The 16,486-nt window shown below is 38.6% G+C and overlaps 1 protein-coding gene across 6 annotated transcripts in view; it reads right to left on the bottom strand.

The window, feature by feature from the left end:
* Positions 1 to 16,486, bottom strand: part of FAM13B (family with sequence similarity 13 member B) — an 84,139-nt gene that overhangs the window by 3,510 nt on the left and 64,143 nt on the right. For all 6 annotated transcript variants that reach the window (XM_060093406.1, XM_060093404.1, XM_060093402.1 and 3 more), the window contains 9 exons: positions 12,619 to 12,829; positions 11,854 to 11,983; positions 10,361 to 10,442; positions 8,486 to 8,715; positions 5,793 to 5,876; positions 5,468 to 5,563; positions 2,032 to 2,115; positions 1,775 to 1,938; positions 915 to 1,016 (listed from right to left, as the gene is read on the bottom strand). In XM_060093406.1, coding sequence (XP_059949389.1) covers positions 915 to 1,016; positions 1,775 to 1,938; positions 2,032 to 2,115; positions 5,468 to 5,563; positions 5,793 to 5,876; positions 8,486 to 8,715; positions 10,361 to 10,442; positions 11,854 to 11,983; positions 12,619 to 12,829 — 1,183 coding nt within the window. The remainder of the gene's footprint in view (positions 1 to 914; positions 1,017 to 1,774; positions 1,939 to 2,031; positions 2,116 to 5,467; positions 5,564 to 5,792; positions 5,877 to 8,485; positions 8,716 to 10,360; positions 10,443 to 11,853; positions 11,984 to 12,618; positions 12,830 to 16,486) is intronic.

The following is a 16,486-nucleotide window of genomic DNA, read 5'->3' on the forward strand; positions in this document are numbered from 1 at the left end:
ACTTGAGCACAAGCACTGAGATACTGTGACGACTGATCTGACAAACAAGATGGATACTAACTGACTAAGGGGCAGGATATGCTGGACAAAGGAATGCTTCACGTCCTGGGTGGGCCGGCACGAGATTTCATGACCCTACTCAGGACAGTGCACAATTTAAACTTTATGAATTGTTTATTTCTAAACTTTCCATTTAATATTTCTGGACCACAATTAACCATGGAGTAACTGAAACTGCAAAGAGAAACTGAAGAGGGGGGACTACTATAGAGCTGTTGGCTTGGTAAGACCGTCTGGTAACATGGAAAAACTTTCTGAGGCCTGAGATAAATAATCCTCATTTCTGGCCACAATCTGAATTAGAATGTATTTTTCTTACTTTTAAAAGAGTCCCACTGGGTCAACTGTGTATTCCCCAGTTAGATAAAGGCACTTGCCATATTGTATTATAGGGGAGCCACATGACTGCCACACTGATACACACCTTGGAAATATGTGCCCTAGAATGACCCAACATGCAGCCTAAGCAGCAATGGTCTCAGTATAAGAATCCAAATTAGTTAGGATACCACTCATATTTGGGACCCTTTCTAAAAGGAGATCTCGTTTCACAAACACTTCCAAAAGGGTGAGGATACTGAATTAAGGAACATAAAATAACTGCCACTCAACCAAGCATTCTCTAGGACAGTCCTGAAATATTTTGTCAGATGTTGTTTACTCTAGCTCTGACTTTTTCTTTCCATTAACAGCAGGGCTGCACAGTATAAAGGAATGTTTTTTACTGTTATTTTCAATGCTAACATCCTTATATGCACAATTTATTTCTATTCTTATATATTTCTTTATTTCAACATATGGGCACTTGTGAGTTTAAGAAGAAAGAAGATTCAATTTTGTGATGCTCAACAAACCTTCCATTTTGTTGATAAAATGCTTCTTCAAATTCCCGTAATGTTTTACGTAGTTTCTTTTTTTCAGCTCTGGCTTTCCAAAGTTGTTCCAGTAATTCGGGCCTAAAATTGAAATGGGAAGAAAACATTTGAAAGGGCACTTTTGATTCATTATGTTCTTAACAATGTTTCTAACCCTGGCTGCAAAATCAAGCCAGCTGGGGAGCTTTTAGAATATACCAATGTCTTAAGTTTCACCTTGGAGCGACTAAATCAGAATAGCTGCTGGTAGGGCTCTGCATAAGTATTTAAAACAAAAACAAAAACAAAGCAACTTCCCACATGATCCTAAAGTGACGCCAGGGCTAACAACTAGAACCAAAGGCCACATCAGGTAAAGAAGCTGAAAGAGCACAAACTAACAGACGACTCTCAGCTGGTTCCAGCACTTTGTCATACAGCAAACGTAGAATTTTAGTTTTTTTTAATTTTTTTTTTTTTTTGCGGTATGCGGGCCTCTCACTGTTGTGGCCTCTCCCGTTGCGGAGCACAGGCTCTGGACGCGCAGGCTCAGCGGCCATGGCTCACGGGCCCAGCCGCTCCGTGGCATGTGGGACCTTCCTGGACCGGGGCACGAACCCATGTCCCCTGTATCAGCAGGCAGACTCTCAACCACTGTGCCACCAGGGAAGCCTGTTTTTATTAATTTTTAAAACACACTAATTTTCAATAAAGAAAATGTGAATCACAACATGTATTTGTAAAGCACACTTTTTAAAATGGGTGTATTTCTTTTCTTTACTCAATTATTTAACACTGAATTTCTTTGCGTATAAATTTTATTACATGAATAGGTTAAAATCACAAACCAGGACACATACATAGAAGCTGCTCGAGTACTTGACAATCGGAGATCTAGAGCCAGTTTTTCTTGATTTTCTTCCATATCAGATTCTGAGTTTTCCAATGAAGACTGTGCCTGTACAGCAGTTTTCAAGATATCAGTTAACTCAGAGGACAGACTAACACCATCTTCTTCTTCTTCCTAAAAATATAGACAAATAGAGAATTAAACATGCCATGATTTCAATTTTTCCTTTAGGAAAAAGATCAGAGAATAATTTCTCTTAAGGATTACCTTGATTTCTTCAAAAAAATGTGCAGTTTCTCCTTCTATGATTGGCTGTAACATCTGACCCCTTCGCTTGGTGGATGGAGATCCCTGTAACAATAAACATATAAGTGGGTTACATTTTAAGTATTTTAAATGTTCAATGAAGATTCACTTCACTAATAAAGTTAAAATAAAGTTTAATAGATCTTAAACTTTATTTTCAAAATTCTAACCATATGCTTTAAAATTTTTTAGGAATTCCTTACTAAATTTATTTTTGCTTTTTTCTTGTTATGTATACATAAGAGTGACAAATGATAATTTATGTCTAGGTAATTCTAAAAGAGCTCATTCAGGTGGATGGACCTAGAGTCTGTCATACAGAGTGAAGTAAGTCAGAAAGAGAAAGACAAATACTGTATGCTGACACATATATATGGAATTTAAGAAAAAAAATGTTATGAAGAACATAGGGGTAAGACAGGAATAAAGACACAGACCTACTAGAGAATGGACTTGAGGATATGGGGAGGGGGAAGGGTAGGCTGTGACAAAGTGAAAGAGCGGCATGGACATATATACACTACCAAACGTAAGGTAGATAGCTAGTGGGAAGCAGCCGCATAGCACAGGGAGATCAGCTCGGTGCTTTGTGACCACCTGGAGGGGTGGGATAGGGAGGGTGGGAGGGAGACGCAAAACGGAGGGGATATGGGAACATATGTATATGTATAACTGATTAAATTTGTTATAAAGCAAATAAATAAATAAATAAATAAATAAATAAATAAATTTTTTTTAAAAAAAGAGCTCATTCAATAAATGTTTTTAAAATTCTAAATAATAGGGCTTCCCTGGTGGCGCAGTGGTTGAGAGTCCGCCTGCCGATGCAGGGGACACGGGTTCGTGCCCCGGTCCTGGAAGATCCCACATGCCGCGGAGCGGCTGGGCCCGTGAGCCATGGCCACTGAGCCTGCGCGTCCGGAGCCTGTGCTCCGCAACGGGAGAGGCCACAACAGTGAGAGGCCCACGTACCGCAAAAAAAAAAAAAAAAAAATTCTAAATAATAATGTGTGACATATTATTTATTTAATTGGGAGCATTTTTCTTTTTAACCAAGCTGTCAACTTTTTTGGTCTGAGGACCCCTTTATACCCCTTTTTAAAAAATAACAGCTTCATTAAGATATAATTCATATACCATAGGGACTTCCCTGGTGGTTCAGTAGCTAAGACTCCGTGCTGCCAATGCAGGGGGCCCGGGTTCGATCTCTGATCAGGGAACTAGATCCCACATACTGAAACTAAGAGTTTACATGATGCAACTAAAGATCCCGCATGCCGCAACTAAAAGATCCTGCATGCCACAACGTAGATCCCGCCTGTGTGCCGCAACTAAGAACCAGCACTGTTAGCTAAATAAATAAATATTTTTAAAAAGATGTAATTCATATACCATAAAATTCACTCTTTTAAAGTGTACAATTTAGTGGTTTTTAGTATATGCACAAAGTTGTACAACCATCACCACTATCTGATTCTAGAACATTTCATCACCCCAAAAGGAAACCCTGTACTCATGAGCCCTCTCTCCCCAGCCCATGGCAAACAACAATCTACTTTCTGTCTCAATGGGCTGGTCTGTTCTAGATATTTCGTATAAATGGAATCATACAATATGTGGCCTTTTGTGTCTGGCTTTTTTCACTTAGCATAAATGTTTTCAAGGTTTATCCAAGTTGTAGTGTGTACCAGTACTTCATTCCTTTGCATGGCTGAATAATATTCCACTATATGGATATACCCCATTATGTTTATCTATCAGTTGGCTGAACATCTGGACTGTTTTTACACTTTGGCTATTATGAACAATGCTACTCTGAAGACTTGTCTACAAATTTTTGTGTGGACATGTTTTCAATTCTCTTGGGTATATACCTAGGAAGAGAACTGCTAGGTCATATGGTAACTCTATGTTTAAACTTTTGAGGAACTGCTAGCGCCATCTGTTGGAAAAATGATTCTTTCCTATTGTCTTGGCTTAATTATTATTTTTTTAAATTTTTATTTATTTTATTTATTTATTTTTTTTTGCGGTACGCGGGCCTCTCACTGCTGTGGCCTCTCCCGCCGCGGAGCACAGGCTCCGGATGCACAGGCCCAGCGGCCATGGCTCACAGGCCCAGCCACTCCAAGGCATGTGGGATCTTCCCGGACCAGGGCACGAACCCGCGTCCCCTGCATCGGCAGGCGGACTCCCAACCACTGCGCCACCAGGGAAGCCCTTGGCTTAATTTTTAGATTCCAAATTTCTCTTTATGACAGTCATATTTAGGCGTCCATAAGATCTAGAAATGCTTCCTATAGACTCAGTTTTTAAAAACGAATGTGTGGAATTCTAAGATGGTTTTCATAAATAAATTCAAAGACTATTTATACTATTATGGAATTATGAAAATGTCAGTGACACACAAAAAATACATTGTAATCAAAAGATAAAATCTGTATTAAACTATCTTATGTGTGAAAAGAATATAAACTATAAAGGATTCACTGTTCAAAGAAAACTGATTATATCTAAATACTGTTAAGAGATGGCCAACTAAAAAAACAGCCAGTTAAAAAAGAATGTTTATATAAGGGCCAAATAAAAGGTGCTCAGAAGGCCACTGTTAACATTCTAATAATGAGTAGCCAGAGAAGCCTAAAGGGAACCCTATTCCAAGAGGCCATCAACATAAAAATGGCCTGCAAGCTTAAGCAAACCATAAGCTCCAGAGAATTAATTCCTAGGAGATGATGCAGAATGGGCACATGCTGTTTATTATTTGAGCCTGAGAGACATCTAGAGCCATACCATCTAAGGGTTAATCTGGGGATAGCACTTAATATGCACGTAAGCATTTGAGTTTTCATTTTTTCTCAAATAAAATGCACATATATATGAATAAGTATTATTTTAATAGACTTTTTTGTTAAAAAAGATGAACTTGAAAAAAAATCAGTTTACATTATTGTGCAATTAAGTGAACATCATCACGATGGCCATCACAAAAGTAATGTATTTTCAAAGGCATGAATTTAAATGGAAAGAAATTACGCAAGCGTCTGAAATACGAGTTTTTAATTCTACAAGTAGGTGACCCTGGGCACATCACTCCTGAGTTTCAGGTTCATCATCTGTGAAATGAGGCTACCAGCCTCTCTACCTGTTGTGACTTAACTTGTCAGGACTTAATGACATAATCATAAGTAAAAATGCTTATAAGAGTGCCTGGGAGGTAATAGTAGGCATTTATTATTAATTTCCTATTCTTTTAAAGCAGTAACCTCACCTTACATACACAATTCTTGTTACCTTGGCTGTGTATTTCTCTAATATACCACCATAATAATAATTTTTTTTTAAAGAGTAGGTTTTGGTAAAATGAACTAGATAAATATTCGCATGTTTTACTTACAAGGACAGGAATGACGCTAGCTCTTGTCAGCATCTGTTTTACAAGTCTGTATCTATCATAAAGAGGTTTAACAATGTGCCTTTCTTCCCTGGTTACCTGAAGCAAGAAAAATGGAAATCACCTAGTCATCAGAAATCTAAAATTTCTAAAACATTGAGCAATATGACTTTCCCTGCAATTTTTAAAAAGTAATTTTAAATAAGTAGGCAATCTCCCAAATGTAGGAAACAATGCTCTATGAAACAGCTCTGAAGATGTGGGCCACAAAAGTGATTCATGTTCTTTAAGACAGAAAATAAAATGTTTTCAGCAAGAGAGACATTACCGGCCTTCCATGTTGACTTTCATAATAAAGAAGACTTTTCTGGAGAGAAGTTTTCTCTTCTACCAAATGATCTTTTGTCATTTTCTAGAATAAAAAAAACAAAAACAAACAAAAAAAACCCTCCCATTAGCAGCATCATTCCCTTCCCCAGCATAATGTAAATAATTTGGTTGAAAGAGCAGCCCATTACCACTCTTGCTTAGGTTAATAAGAACACATCCTTTACTAACGGATTTGCAGGCAACATTTTTCAGTCTCTTGGAGAATCTGGTCTTCTAAAACTAGGTACCAACTGCCTTTGGTGGTTTGATTTATTATATTTTATCTGAATAAGTTATGAATACCAGAGCTTAGTACCAGTTACTTAGCCTCTTTTTGTTCAACATCCTGATCTGTAAATGGGGATACTTCACCTACCTCACAGAGCTCTAATGAGGACTAAATGAGTTAATACGTTGTAAAGGCATTTACACAGTGCCTACTCAGCACACAATAAACAAAATAAATGCCTATTAGTTTATTTAATTTTGCACATAATCTTTTCTTTTTTTTTTTGCGGTACGCGGGCCTCTCACCGCTGCGGCCTCTCCCATTGCGGAGCACAGGCTCCAGATGCGCAGGCTCAGCGGCCACAGCTCACAGGCCCAGCCGCTCCGTGGCATGTGGGATCCCCCCGGACCTGCATCGGCAGGCGGACTCCCAACCACTGCGCCACCAGGGAAGCCCTGCACATAATCTTTTATTAGCATTATAACTATAATTTTGTTGTGCGTGGGCACATACACAAAACACATGCACACAACAAGTACAGGTCTTAAACCTGGTGTTTCTCCTAAACTGTTAAAATCTGGCAGCAGTATAGTGGAAAGATCCTGAAAAAAGCTCAACAATGTCAATTTGTGACCCTAGCCTTCTACTCTATGACTTCAGTTCCCCTTCATCTGGCACTTTCTTTATACTGAAAGTAAGATACTCTTCTCCCATCTTTCAGTACTCTAATGGTAGTAGGCAGGAATCCCAAATTTATTTGCCCATAACTCCTTCTCCCTTTGTTCCACAGCACGACCTTTTAACATACCAATGAACCAATGTTCCACAGAATACACTTTAATCCAAATAAAACTCTCCAATTACTCCTAGGACTAATTAAAACTACACTGTTTGTCATCACAATGAAAATTAGAGGTACAAAAAAAACTTCAGTGGATACGTACTTCCTATAACAAGCATTTTAGATTATGTACGTTCAGTAGAGGATAGCTAAGTGTACACTCTGTAAAACGTTGTGATTTCAACCTCAAGCTTGAACCTTAAACCTAGGAAAAGGAATTTGAATAAAGCTAATCCAATCAAAATCATTTATAGAAAAGGGGGTGAGGAGGAGAGGAGGCTGGTATAACATAAAAGCAAAACCAAGAAAAATGGGGGGAACTTCTCTGGTGGTGCAGTGGTTAAGAATCCGCCTGCCAATGCAGGGGACACGGGTTCGATCCCTGGTCCAGGAAGATCCCACATGCCGCAGAGCAACTAAGCCCGTGTGCCACAACTACTGAGCCTGTGTTCTAGAGCCCGTGAGCCACAACTACTGAGCCCACGAGCCACAACCACTGAAGCCCGGGCGCCTAAAGCCCATGCTCCGCAACAAGAGAAGCCACCGCAATGAGAAGCCTGTGCACTGCAACAAAGAGTAGCCCCCACTCACCACAACTAGAGAAAGCCTGCATGTAGCAATGAAGATCCAATGCACCAAAAATAAATAAAGAATGAAAGAGGACTTCCCTGGTGGCGCAGTGGTTGAGAGTCTGCCTGCCGATGCAGGGGACGCGGGTTCGTGCTCCGGTCTGGGAGGATCCCACATGTCGCGGAGCAGCTGGGCCCGTGAGCCATGGCTGCTGAGCCTGTGCGTCTGGAGCCTGTGCTCCGTGGCGGGAGGGGCCACAACAGTGAGAGGCCCATGTACCGCAAAAAAAAAAAAAAGAATGAAAGAAAAACTGGGGAGAGGAGCAACTAGAATTTCTAATCCAGCTCTCTTTGAAGGGAGAAAGACTCCAATATTTCGATCATGAGGTGTACTCTGTTGTCAAGATAAAAATGCTCATCAGGATTCATCACTGCCTGGACAAAAGTTCACCTAAGACCATCTACCTCTGTAGTCTCCCAGCAAGTTTCATCTGATAAATGATCTTGGTTGCCAAGTGCTTTGACCAAGACTGCCCTAGGCATAGGCTATACTAAGTAATGGTTCTTCATAAAAATGCATTCAATTAGTCCTCATAACCATATTGTGTTAGTACTTTAATGGACATAATCGCAGTCACATGGTTGAAGGGACTCAGCAGCAGAATGCACATAATATAACCAGTCAGGAACTGGCATAAGCTAAGAGTTTAATAGGTACAACTACTAAGATACAAGGGCAAGATTGAAACTCAGGTATATTTTGTGCTCTTAACACACTCATCTTGCTAACTGCCTCCAATATAAGTGAACAGACCATGTTCTAGTTTTTTTAGTTTTATTATTTTGACTCAAGCACTTCTGCTGTGCTGATAAAAACATGCTTCTATAACTACAAACCTGGAGAGTAAACTAAGGCCAGCAGACTACCTAGACATCTTTATGCCACTATTGTAATTATTCTATTTCAGGTATTCTAAAGGCTAGTCTGGGCAAAAATCATAGCTCAAGATTACTTTGATATCTTCTGGAAGACACCTCTCAACACGTTTTTCTTTCAGTCTTTTCAGAATAAGTTCAAGTGTTGCTTCCTTAGATGGCTTCTTCTCCTTCTGAATGACCTGGGATTCATCTTCATTCTCTTCATCTTCATGGTCTAGAGAAGAGCCAAAGCTTTTTGGAAGAGTGTTACTACGTGGACGTGTCTGAGGTACAAACTCTCCATCAGAGGTTTTGTGTTTTGCATCTACATTTCAGAACCAAGAGGGTAGATCAGTAATACTGATTTTAGCTAAAATAAAGCGAGGTCAAAAAAGATGCAAGAGATGCAAAAGCAAAGTATACATCAACAACACACAGGCTCAGATATTTCAAAGTCACATGAAATATTTAAATTATATATATACACTGAGAGAACTATATGGTTTTTCTTTCAACCAATATTCATAGAAAGCCGACTAAAGTAAGATGCTCTGATAAGCATACAGTAGTAAACAAACAAACATGATCTCTGTTGTCATGGAGCATGTATTCAGGAAGTAAAAAACAAAAACTAAGTAATCAGATTAATAAAATAATTTCAATGAGTGCTAAGTGCTATAAAGAAGATAAAATAGAATGATGTCACAATGTTAAAGAACTGTGCTTTTTGGAAGAGCAACTCCTTTGGATGGAATTGACAAAGAAGGCCTTTCTGAGATGGTGACATCCTACTTGAACATGGATTTAAAAGGAGCTAACCTAGCATAGAAGATTTAGGGGAAGAACATTTCTCCCCAGTTGAGGCAATAGCCAGGGCAAGGTCCCTAAACTATGATATATTTAAGGAACAGAAAATGAGGAAAAGTGATAAAATGGGCAAAGGGCAGAGTATAAAGGGCCTTGAAAACCTGGGTAAGGGGTTTGGACTTTATTCTAAAGTGGAAAGGGAAGCCCACTGAAGAGCTATGAACAAGATAGTAACATAGTTTTTATAAAAGATAATTTTGGCTGCTATGCAGAGAATGCACTGTAGGACAGTAAGAGTGGAAGAAAATTGGGAAATTAGTTAGGAGGCTAATAATTTAACGACACTCATTAGTAATACATTCAAGGTAGTGATTCTCACTGATGGTTGGAAACTGGTGTTAAATGAGGAAAATTTTGACAGAATTTTAAGGGAAAATTCTAAAGAAGTAGGAGAACTTATGTAACCATAAGAATGCAAATAAACTCAATGACAATAGGGACCCTGTTTGTCTTGTTCACTGCTACAACCTCAGATGTCTTCAAGTACTTGGTATTTACAGACACTAAAATTTCTGTTGAATAAATTCAAATGAATAAACCAAAATGTGATGCTCCAGATTACAAACCCACACTTGGTACAGATAATTTTTTAGGTATTAACAATTATTAAAAAGCATGTTCACTAAACACCCACAAAGGAAATATACCTTCGCATGTGCTATACTGGACTGACACCCAGTAACACACGACCTAGTTTTTGATTCAAGACAACTTACAATTTAGTCTTTGTAGTATAAAAGGCTGATGATTATTCTTAGCCTTAGATGAAATACCCACCAAAAATTCTTAATACCTGCCTAAACCCAAAACTGCTTAATATTTGAAATGTTTCATATAAACTTCATAATACAATACCACCTGTGAATATATAATCTAGGGTACCCTTCAAAAGACTACTACTAATAAAAACACATGAAAGACTTTTGGAAGAATGTAATATAGTATTGCAACTTTGACCATAACTACTAAAAGAACAAGAGAACTTTTATTTTGCCAGATAGTGTCCAAGATTTAAAATTATCAAAAATTATAACTATAATTCTCAGATATTATTATAAATATTTTAAAATGCAATTATATTAGAAAAATGGCACATTTTATACCTTTGATCTGCTTTCGCAGTTTGGTGAGCTCTGTCATCCATTTTAATACCTTTGGATTGGCTGCTATATCACTGTAGGAGGGCTGAAAAATTAAGAAAACAGAATCACTGATTAGGCACTCATCAACCCCCTACTGCGCTAAGTCCCTCTCTGATAATTGCCTTTGCCCAAAGGAGCTGCCTGGCCCAAGGTTACAACCCTTCGTCCAGAGCAGCCAGCATCCATGACTGGTTATGTGCAATTAAAAAGGACTGGCGGGGCCTCCCTGGTGGCGCAAGTGGTTGAGAGTCCGCCTGCCGATGCAGGGGATACGGGTTCGTGCCCCGGTCTGGGAGGATCCCATATGCCGCGGAGCGGCTGGGCCCGTGAGCCATGGCCGCTGAGCCTGCGCGTCCGGAGCCTGCGCGTCCGGAGCCTGTGCTCCGCAACGGGGGAGGCCACAACAGTGAGAGGCCCGCATACCGCAAAAAAAAAAAAAAAAAAGGACTGGCGCCCTCATCTCAATTTAGGTCAATCCTGAGCAGCCATCCTAGCTTGAGACCCCGTGAAATCTCCTCTACTAAACCACGCTGGCCTCACTCCTTACAGCTACGATTCTCCCTAAACACTCCCTTGGAAATCATATGCACTGAAACCTCTGTCTCAGAATGTTTCCCAGATGATCCAACCTAAAACAACCCTACCACTATAAATCTACTCATAGATAGACACTGGTCTTTCATAAAGATAGTTTAAGAGATTTGTTAACATCTCAATAAAATTAAGATATGAAATTCTAAAAAAAGAAAGAGAATCCATTTAAACCTTTGTGGGTAAGCAATGGTTTTTTGGTTTTTTGTTTTTTTTGCCACGCCGCACAGCATGCAGGATCTTAGTTCCCTGACCAGGGATTGAACTCATGCCCCCTGCAGTGGAAGCGTAGAGTCTTAACAACTGGACCGCCAGGAAGTCCCAATGGTTATTTTAATTTATGCCCAAATAGTATTTTATAGTTCCCATGGCAGAGATTTCACTCAATCCTCATTTCATCTTACTTTAAGTAGACAGGGCAAGATATTAAGTAAAGCTCTCTCGGAGGAGGGCCTATGAACTTGCAGAAGCCAGATTTGAATATGGGTCTTCCGACTCCAAGTATAGGACTTTTTCCACTTCACATGTTCTAATTATTAAATATCTCATCCCTCCACCCCCACCTCCCCTGGCTACCTGTGGTTTTTGAGAGCACAGCATTAACGTGGTTTGTCAATGTAAAGTATTTGCTTTAAGAATTCTACAAGCTGTTTTCCAATAGAAATATAAAAATGCAATGGTGCAATGGCAAGAATACTGGTCTGGAATCAGAAGGCTAAGGACCTATATAATCTCAGATCTACATGATCACTATTTCTCTGGGCATCTTAGATTCGTTCTCTCTCCCAGGAAAAAGATGCACTAAAGCTCTCCAAGAAAGTTCCAACAGATCTACCTCACAGTGGACAATGCTGCAAACTTACCTTGCTATTTCTTTCCCTTTCAAACTGTTCCTCAAATTGTCTGATTTTTTTCTGAAGTTTCTTGACTAATTGATATGGTGTTCTGTCTTCTCTTTTTTCATCTTTTGAACTAAAAGATGATCTTCGAATCCTGAATTAAAACAAGAGGTAAATACTGTTAGTTAAATCTTTAAGTTATCGACACCATCTCTCTTATTATCCTGATAAAACATGATACTATTACCAAGAAGTATATTTTTAAAGTGAAATTAAGTCCCTAACACTAAAGGACAGGTAGTAAAAAGAAACTTAAACTATGTTAGATGCCACAAAATTAGCTAACACAAGTAGCGATGAAAACAATTGGGAATCATTCAAAAGTTGTTTGGGCAAAGGCAGAAGAGAAACAAAGACATCTAGCAGCTCAGAGCTCTTTTGGTGTTCAAACTGCAAAGGAAAGGTTCTAACTTTCAGGATCAATTTTAAGTTTTGACAATAAAAACATACAGTATTGGTGAGCTCCACTTGCGGCTTCCCTTCCAGAATTCTATATTTCAGTAACAAATGAATAAAAACACCATGGAAAGATGTCTTATTGGACAGCAAACCCCAAAAATACCTCAGTGAACTCAGAATTTAGGGGCACCCAAAATAAAAAATTACAAAAGCATGCTTCATGAAATAGGGGAGAAAGCTCTCAACTGCAGGTCTGGAGGATTAAAATCTCTCAAAGGACCTGGGTATGTGATAGGATTCACCTCCTGTAAGAACATAAAAGTCATATACCTAGCAAAAGAAAGTGCTTTCGATGAGGAATCCAACGTTTCTGGATCATGTAGGAAACGCTGGCTTTGCCCAAAATCTAAACTCCGGTGTGATAATACTGGAGGACAGTCCTCTTCCAGAGGATGATGATTCATTCTTCCAGCTTGTGGAGAGAGTTGAGCTTCTCCAGACTCAGAGTCTTCCTGCCAAGACTTAAAAGCAGGAAATGGCTCTGCAAAACAAACACAAAGAATAGTACCATGGGTCTCTTGGTTCCACATGGAAAAAAAGTCACGCAATATCAGCTATATGTTCTTTAAACCTTTATCATTATGTAGTGGTTCATATAATAATTATGGGTTACTAGGGTCTTCATAAAGCCTACTATAGTTTAAAATTGTCTGAGCTTCATTTTTCAGCTCAGAGTTCTAATTTCACATAAGGAGTTAAACTTTAAATTTCTGAACCCAGTCACAAAGCAAGAAGGGACACTGTCAAGCTCTTTAAAATTAAAATGTTATTTTTCAAGTAGGGAAAAGTCTTCATTTAGAAACAGTAAACACTTAACAGTCATCAGTTAGGAATTTAACTTAGCCAAAACCTGCCAGGTGAATAAATCATCCCTCACTGTAAAATGACTGTGTTAAGAACTGGAAGCTATTCCCCATGCTATTCAGAACACTTACCAAATGGGAGTTCTTGGACTCCAAAAGAATTCTAACCTTCCCAAACAAAAGCAGCTAACTCACCTGACAGTACCTGGCCTCTAACATTAAACTGTGGTGGTTATTTTCTGCTACAGGATTCCTGTGTATAATACATATTTTAATAATTAAACACCCAAAAGTATGACCAAGACAAAATTTAATAGCACTACTCCCTCTTAAGCACATTTATTTTATTGGAGTTATACTGTATGTTCTCAAATGAAGCCATGTTAAGATATTTGATGTCTTTGCACAAATAAGGTTTGATTACATACAGAACATACATAGATAAACACACAATCCACAAATATACTCCAAATACAAAATTATCTTCAAGTATCACTGGATTCAGGGTGGGGATTGGGACTTTTCCATCTACACGTTAACTTTATAACTACAGCGTAAAACTTTGATACTGTGGCTTTCAATAGCAAAAATAAGTTAAGTATTTCTGGATGCAAAAATGGCTTGACAGTGTCAGAAATCAAGAATGACGTTTTCTTTTTCTTCACACAATACCTATGGATTGCTACTAATTTAGTTTAGCTTTACGCGTTGCCAATTTAAAGCATTACTTTTTTTCAGGGTAATAACATAATTAATTTAGTTTTTAAAGCCCAGATCAATCTGATAACTAAAAATTGAGTACTAAGCGTGCAATCCCATAATAAACCCAGCAATAAAGTGATTTTCAAAACAACCCTTGTACCTGCTTCCCAGAAAATAAGTAACTGGTAATAAACATTTTATGAGAAATCTCCTGTTTTAAGAAAAGAAGGAACTAACAAAAACAATATTTTCTGGGTATCATCTTTAACCCAGAATAGTTTTCCTAATATATGGGGACAGCAGGAGAAGGGCTAATAAAAAGGCAAACAAAGTGAACCATAAAAAGGCAAAAAAGCTAAACTATGGCGAACCATACTTACCCTCCCCATCTCTCTGCAGATGCATTGTTTTGAAATCAATGAGGGGAAAAGTGATAGGGCATGACGCTAATAAAATGGAAAAAATGGCAAAAAATACTAAAGTGAACACACAGCACAGTCAGAACAAACCATACACATAACTAACACAAAGCCAAAGATACCAAAAACATTTCCCTAAAACCAGTTAGGCATTCTGCTCAAAAACTTTATTCAAAGAAATTACTACTAACCAAACTTTAAAAACAAACACAAACATACATTTCCGTTTCAGCAAGCAAGGCAAAAAAAAAAAAAAAAAAAATCAAAGTAGTGCTGTTCTATTAAAACTCAAACATAAAACTGAAGAAATGGAAACTTAATCAGGTACTGTTGAAGCTTTTCAGTATAAATGATTTGACAGAAAAATATTTCCTTTAGTTTGCTCTTTGAAAAGATCCTACTGTATTCCATTCAATAGTCAGCAGGGAAGAATCTGAAGTAAAGATGTTGTCTACTTACATTAAAAACCAAGATCTTTGGATGGCTGCTACAAATGCATACTGGTGGCAGACATGTGCTACCTGTTTGCTAACTGCATTCTGCTGACTACCCTTTACAAAAAAACAAAACCCACATACTTAGGAAGATGGAGGTGGTCCTCCATTTGAAGTCACCCCACTTCTCTATTAAGAGTCATTTCAAATGGGGTATGTCTCTGATTCCAAGGTATGTAGGGTCTAAAGTAATTTGGTCTCTTAAGGAAGACTATTATTTAGAATATCTTGACTCCCAGTTGTAGAAAATCAGTCTCTGTATTATGGGGCACAGTTGGAAAGAACAACATGGTCTGCTAACAGCTACTCTCCCAAGCACATGCAGAGTTCATGACTGAGAAGTTTACTCAGATGTCTACTGCTCTTGGCTCTCTGGAAGTCACTGACCCTTACTCCTGGAAGAGCCAGAAGGAGGTCTACGAGGACTTGTCACAGCTGTTGAGCCAGGTAGCTAACAGGGCAGTTCAGACACTGAAAATCAGGGATCAGGAGTACATAGTGACCTACTTTCCCTACCACCACAAGTTGTAAAGGATGGATTCTGACAAGGCAACAAAAGAGAGCCTACCATCAGGGTCTCTTTGGGGAAGCCTCCAGAAAGCTGAAGCTGGACAGAGAATGTCCTATCTCCTCAGACAATGGAAAACAAATGGTCTTCTATGCTTAAAACTTAAGATCAGAACCCTCAGGACAAAGACTGTAAAGGGCTATTTATCTGCATCCTCCAAAAAGAAGCAGGAATAAATCCTCTGTCAGAATCCCAGCTTCATCTTTCACAGACTCTTTTCCTACTACAGCTCAAGGGATGCTCTGTTGACCACCACTCCTTTTCAGTGACCATGCCAGGATAAATAACTAAAATGGACATCTGATCTTCACTGCCACCAGAATGCTAACATATCCCTAACTCTGGGGAGCATCTTCATAAATTCCAAACATCTTGAATAACCCAGAACAAAGTAAATGGAAGACAACTTCCTGATTTAGTCTAAGTTAAGACACATAATATGCCATTAGGCATGCCAAACATCTAGACCAAAAAAGGGGGAGGAGGGGGAGGAGGAAAGACAGCAGTAAAGATTGGCACAATGATTTGTTTGGGGCTTTTAGAAAATTGGCTATACCTTAAAAATAAATAAATAAAAATGTTCCTACTGTGATCAGGTACATAGACTTGAGGTGGCAAAAGGAGTCCGTGGTATTGGCATTGCAATTCGTCTTGTTATTGCTACTGTATGTCACTGGCTAACTTGCCAAAGGTGAGATTACCAAGGGATCTTCATCCAAGTGAACAAATATACAACTTTAAGATTTCTGAGTGGTCTCCTTGTCTCTTTACATAGGAAGGTGTATGATCCAGAGGTCTCCTGGATCCAAATTTGCTTCTTACTTCCACTCCCAACCGCAACATTTTATTTGAAAGTTTACAAACACACAGCAAAGCTGAGAGAATTTTAAAGTGGACATCTATATACCAAGCACCTAGATTCTACCATTAACATTTTACTATACTTGCTTTATAACATTCCCATTCCATTAACCGTCTTATTTTCTTCATGGATTTCAAAGTAAACTGTAGATACCTGTATACTTCCCCATAAACACTTCTGCATGCAAATCATTCACTGAAGTTCAGTATTTATTTATACTTCTTGCTTCTTTTGATTAAAAAAAAACTTACATACAATGAAATGCAAGTCTTAAGTATATATCTGCTGAG

Source organism: Mesoplodon densirostris, chromosome 3 (assembly GCF_025265405.1).
Source record: "Mesoplodon densirostris isolate mMesDen1 chromosome 3, mMesDen1 primary haplotype, whole genome shotgun sequence".
NCBI classification, from domain to species: Eukaryota; Metazoa; Chordata; class Mammalia; order Artiodactyla; family Ziphiidae; genus Mesoplodon; species Mesoplodon densirostris.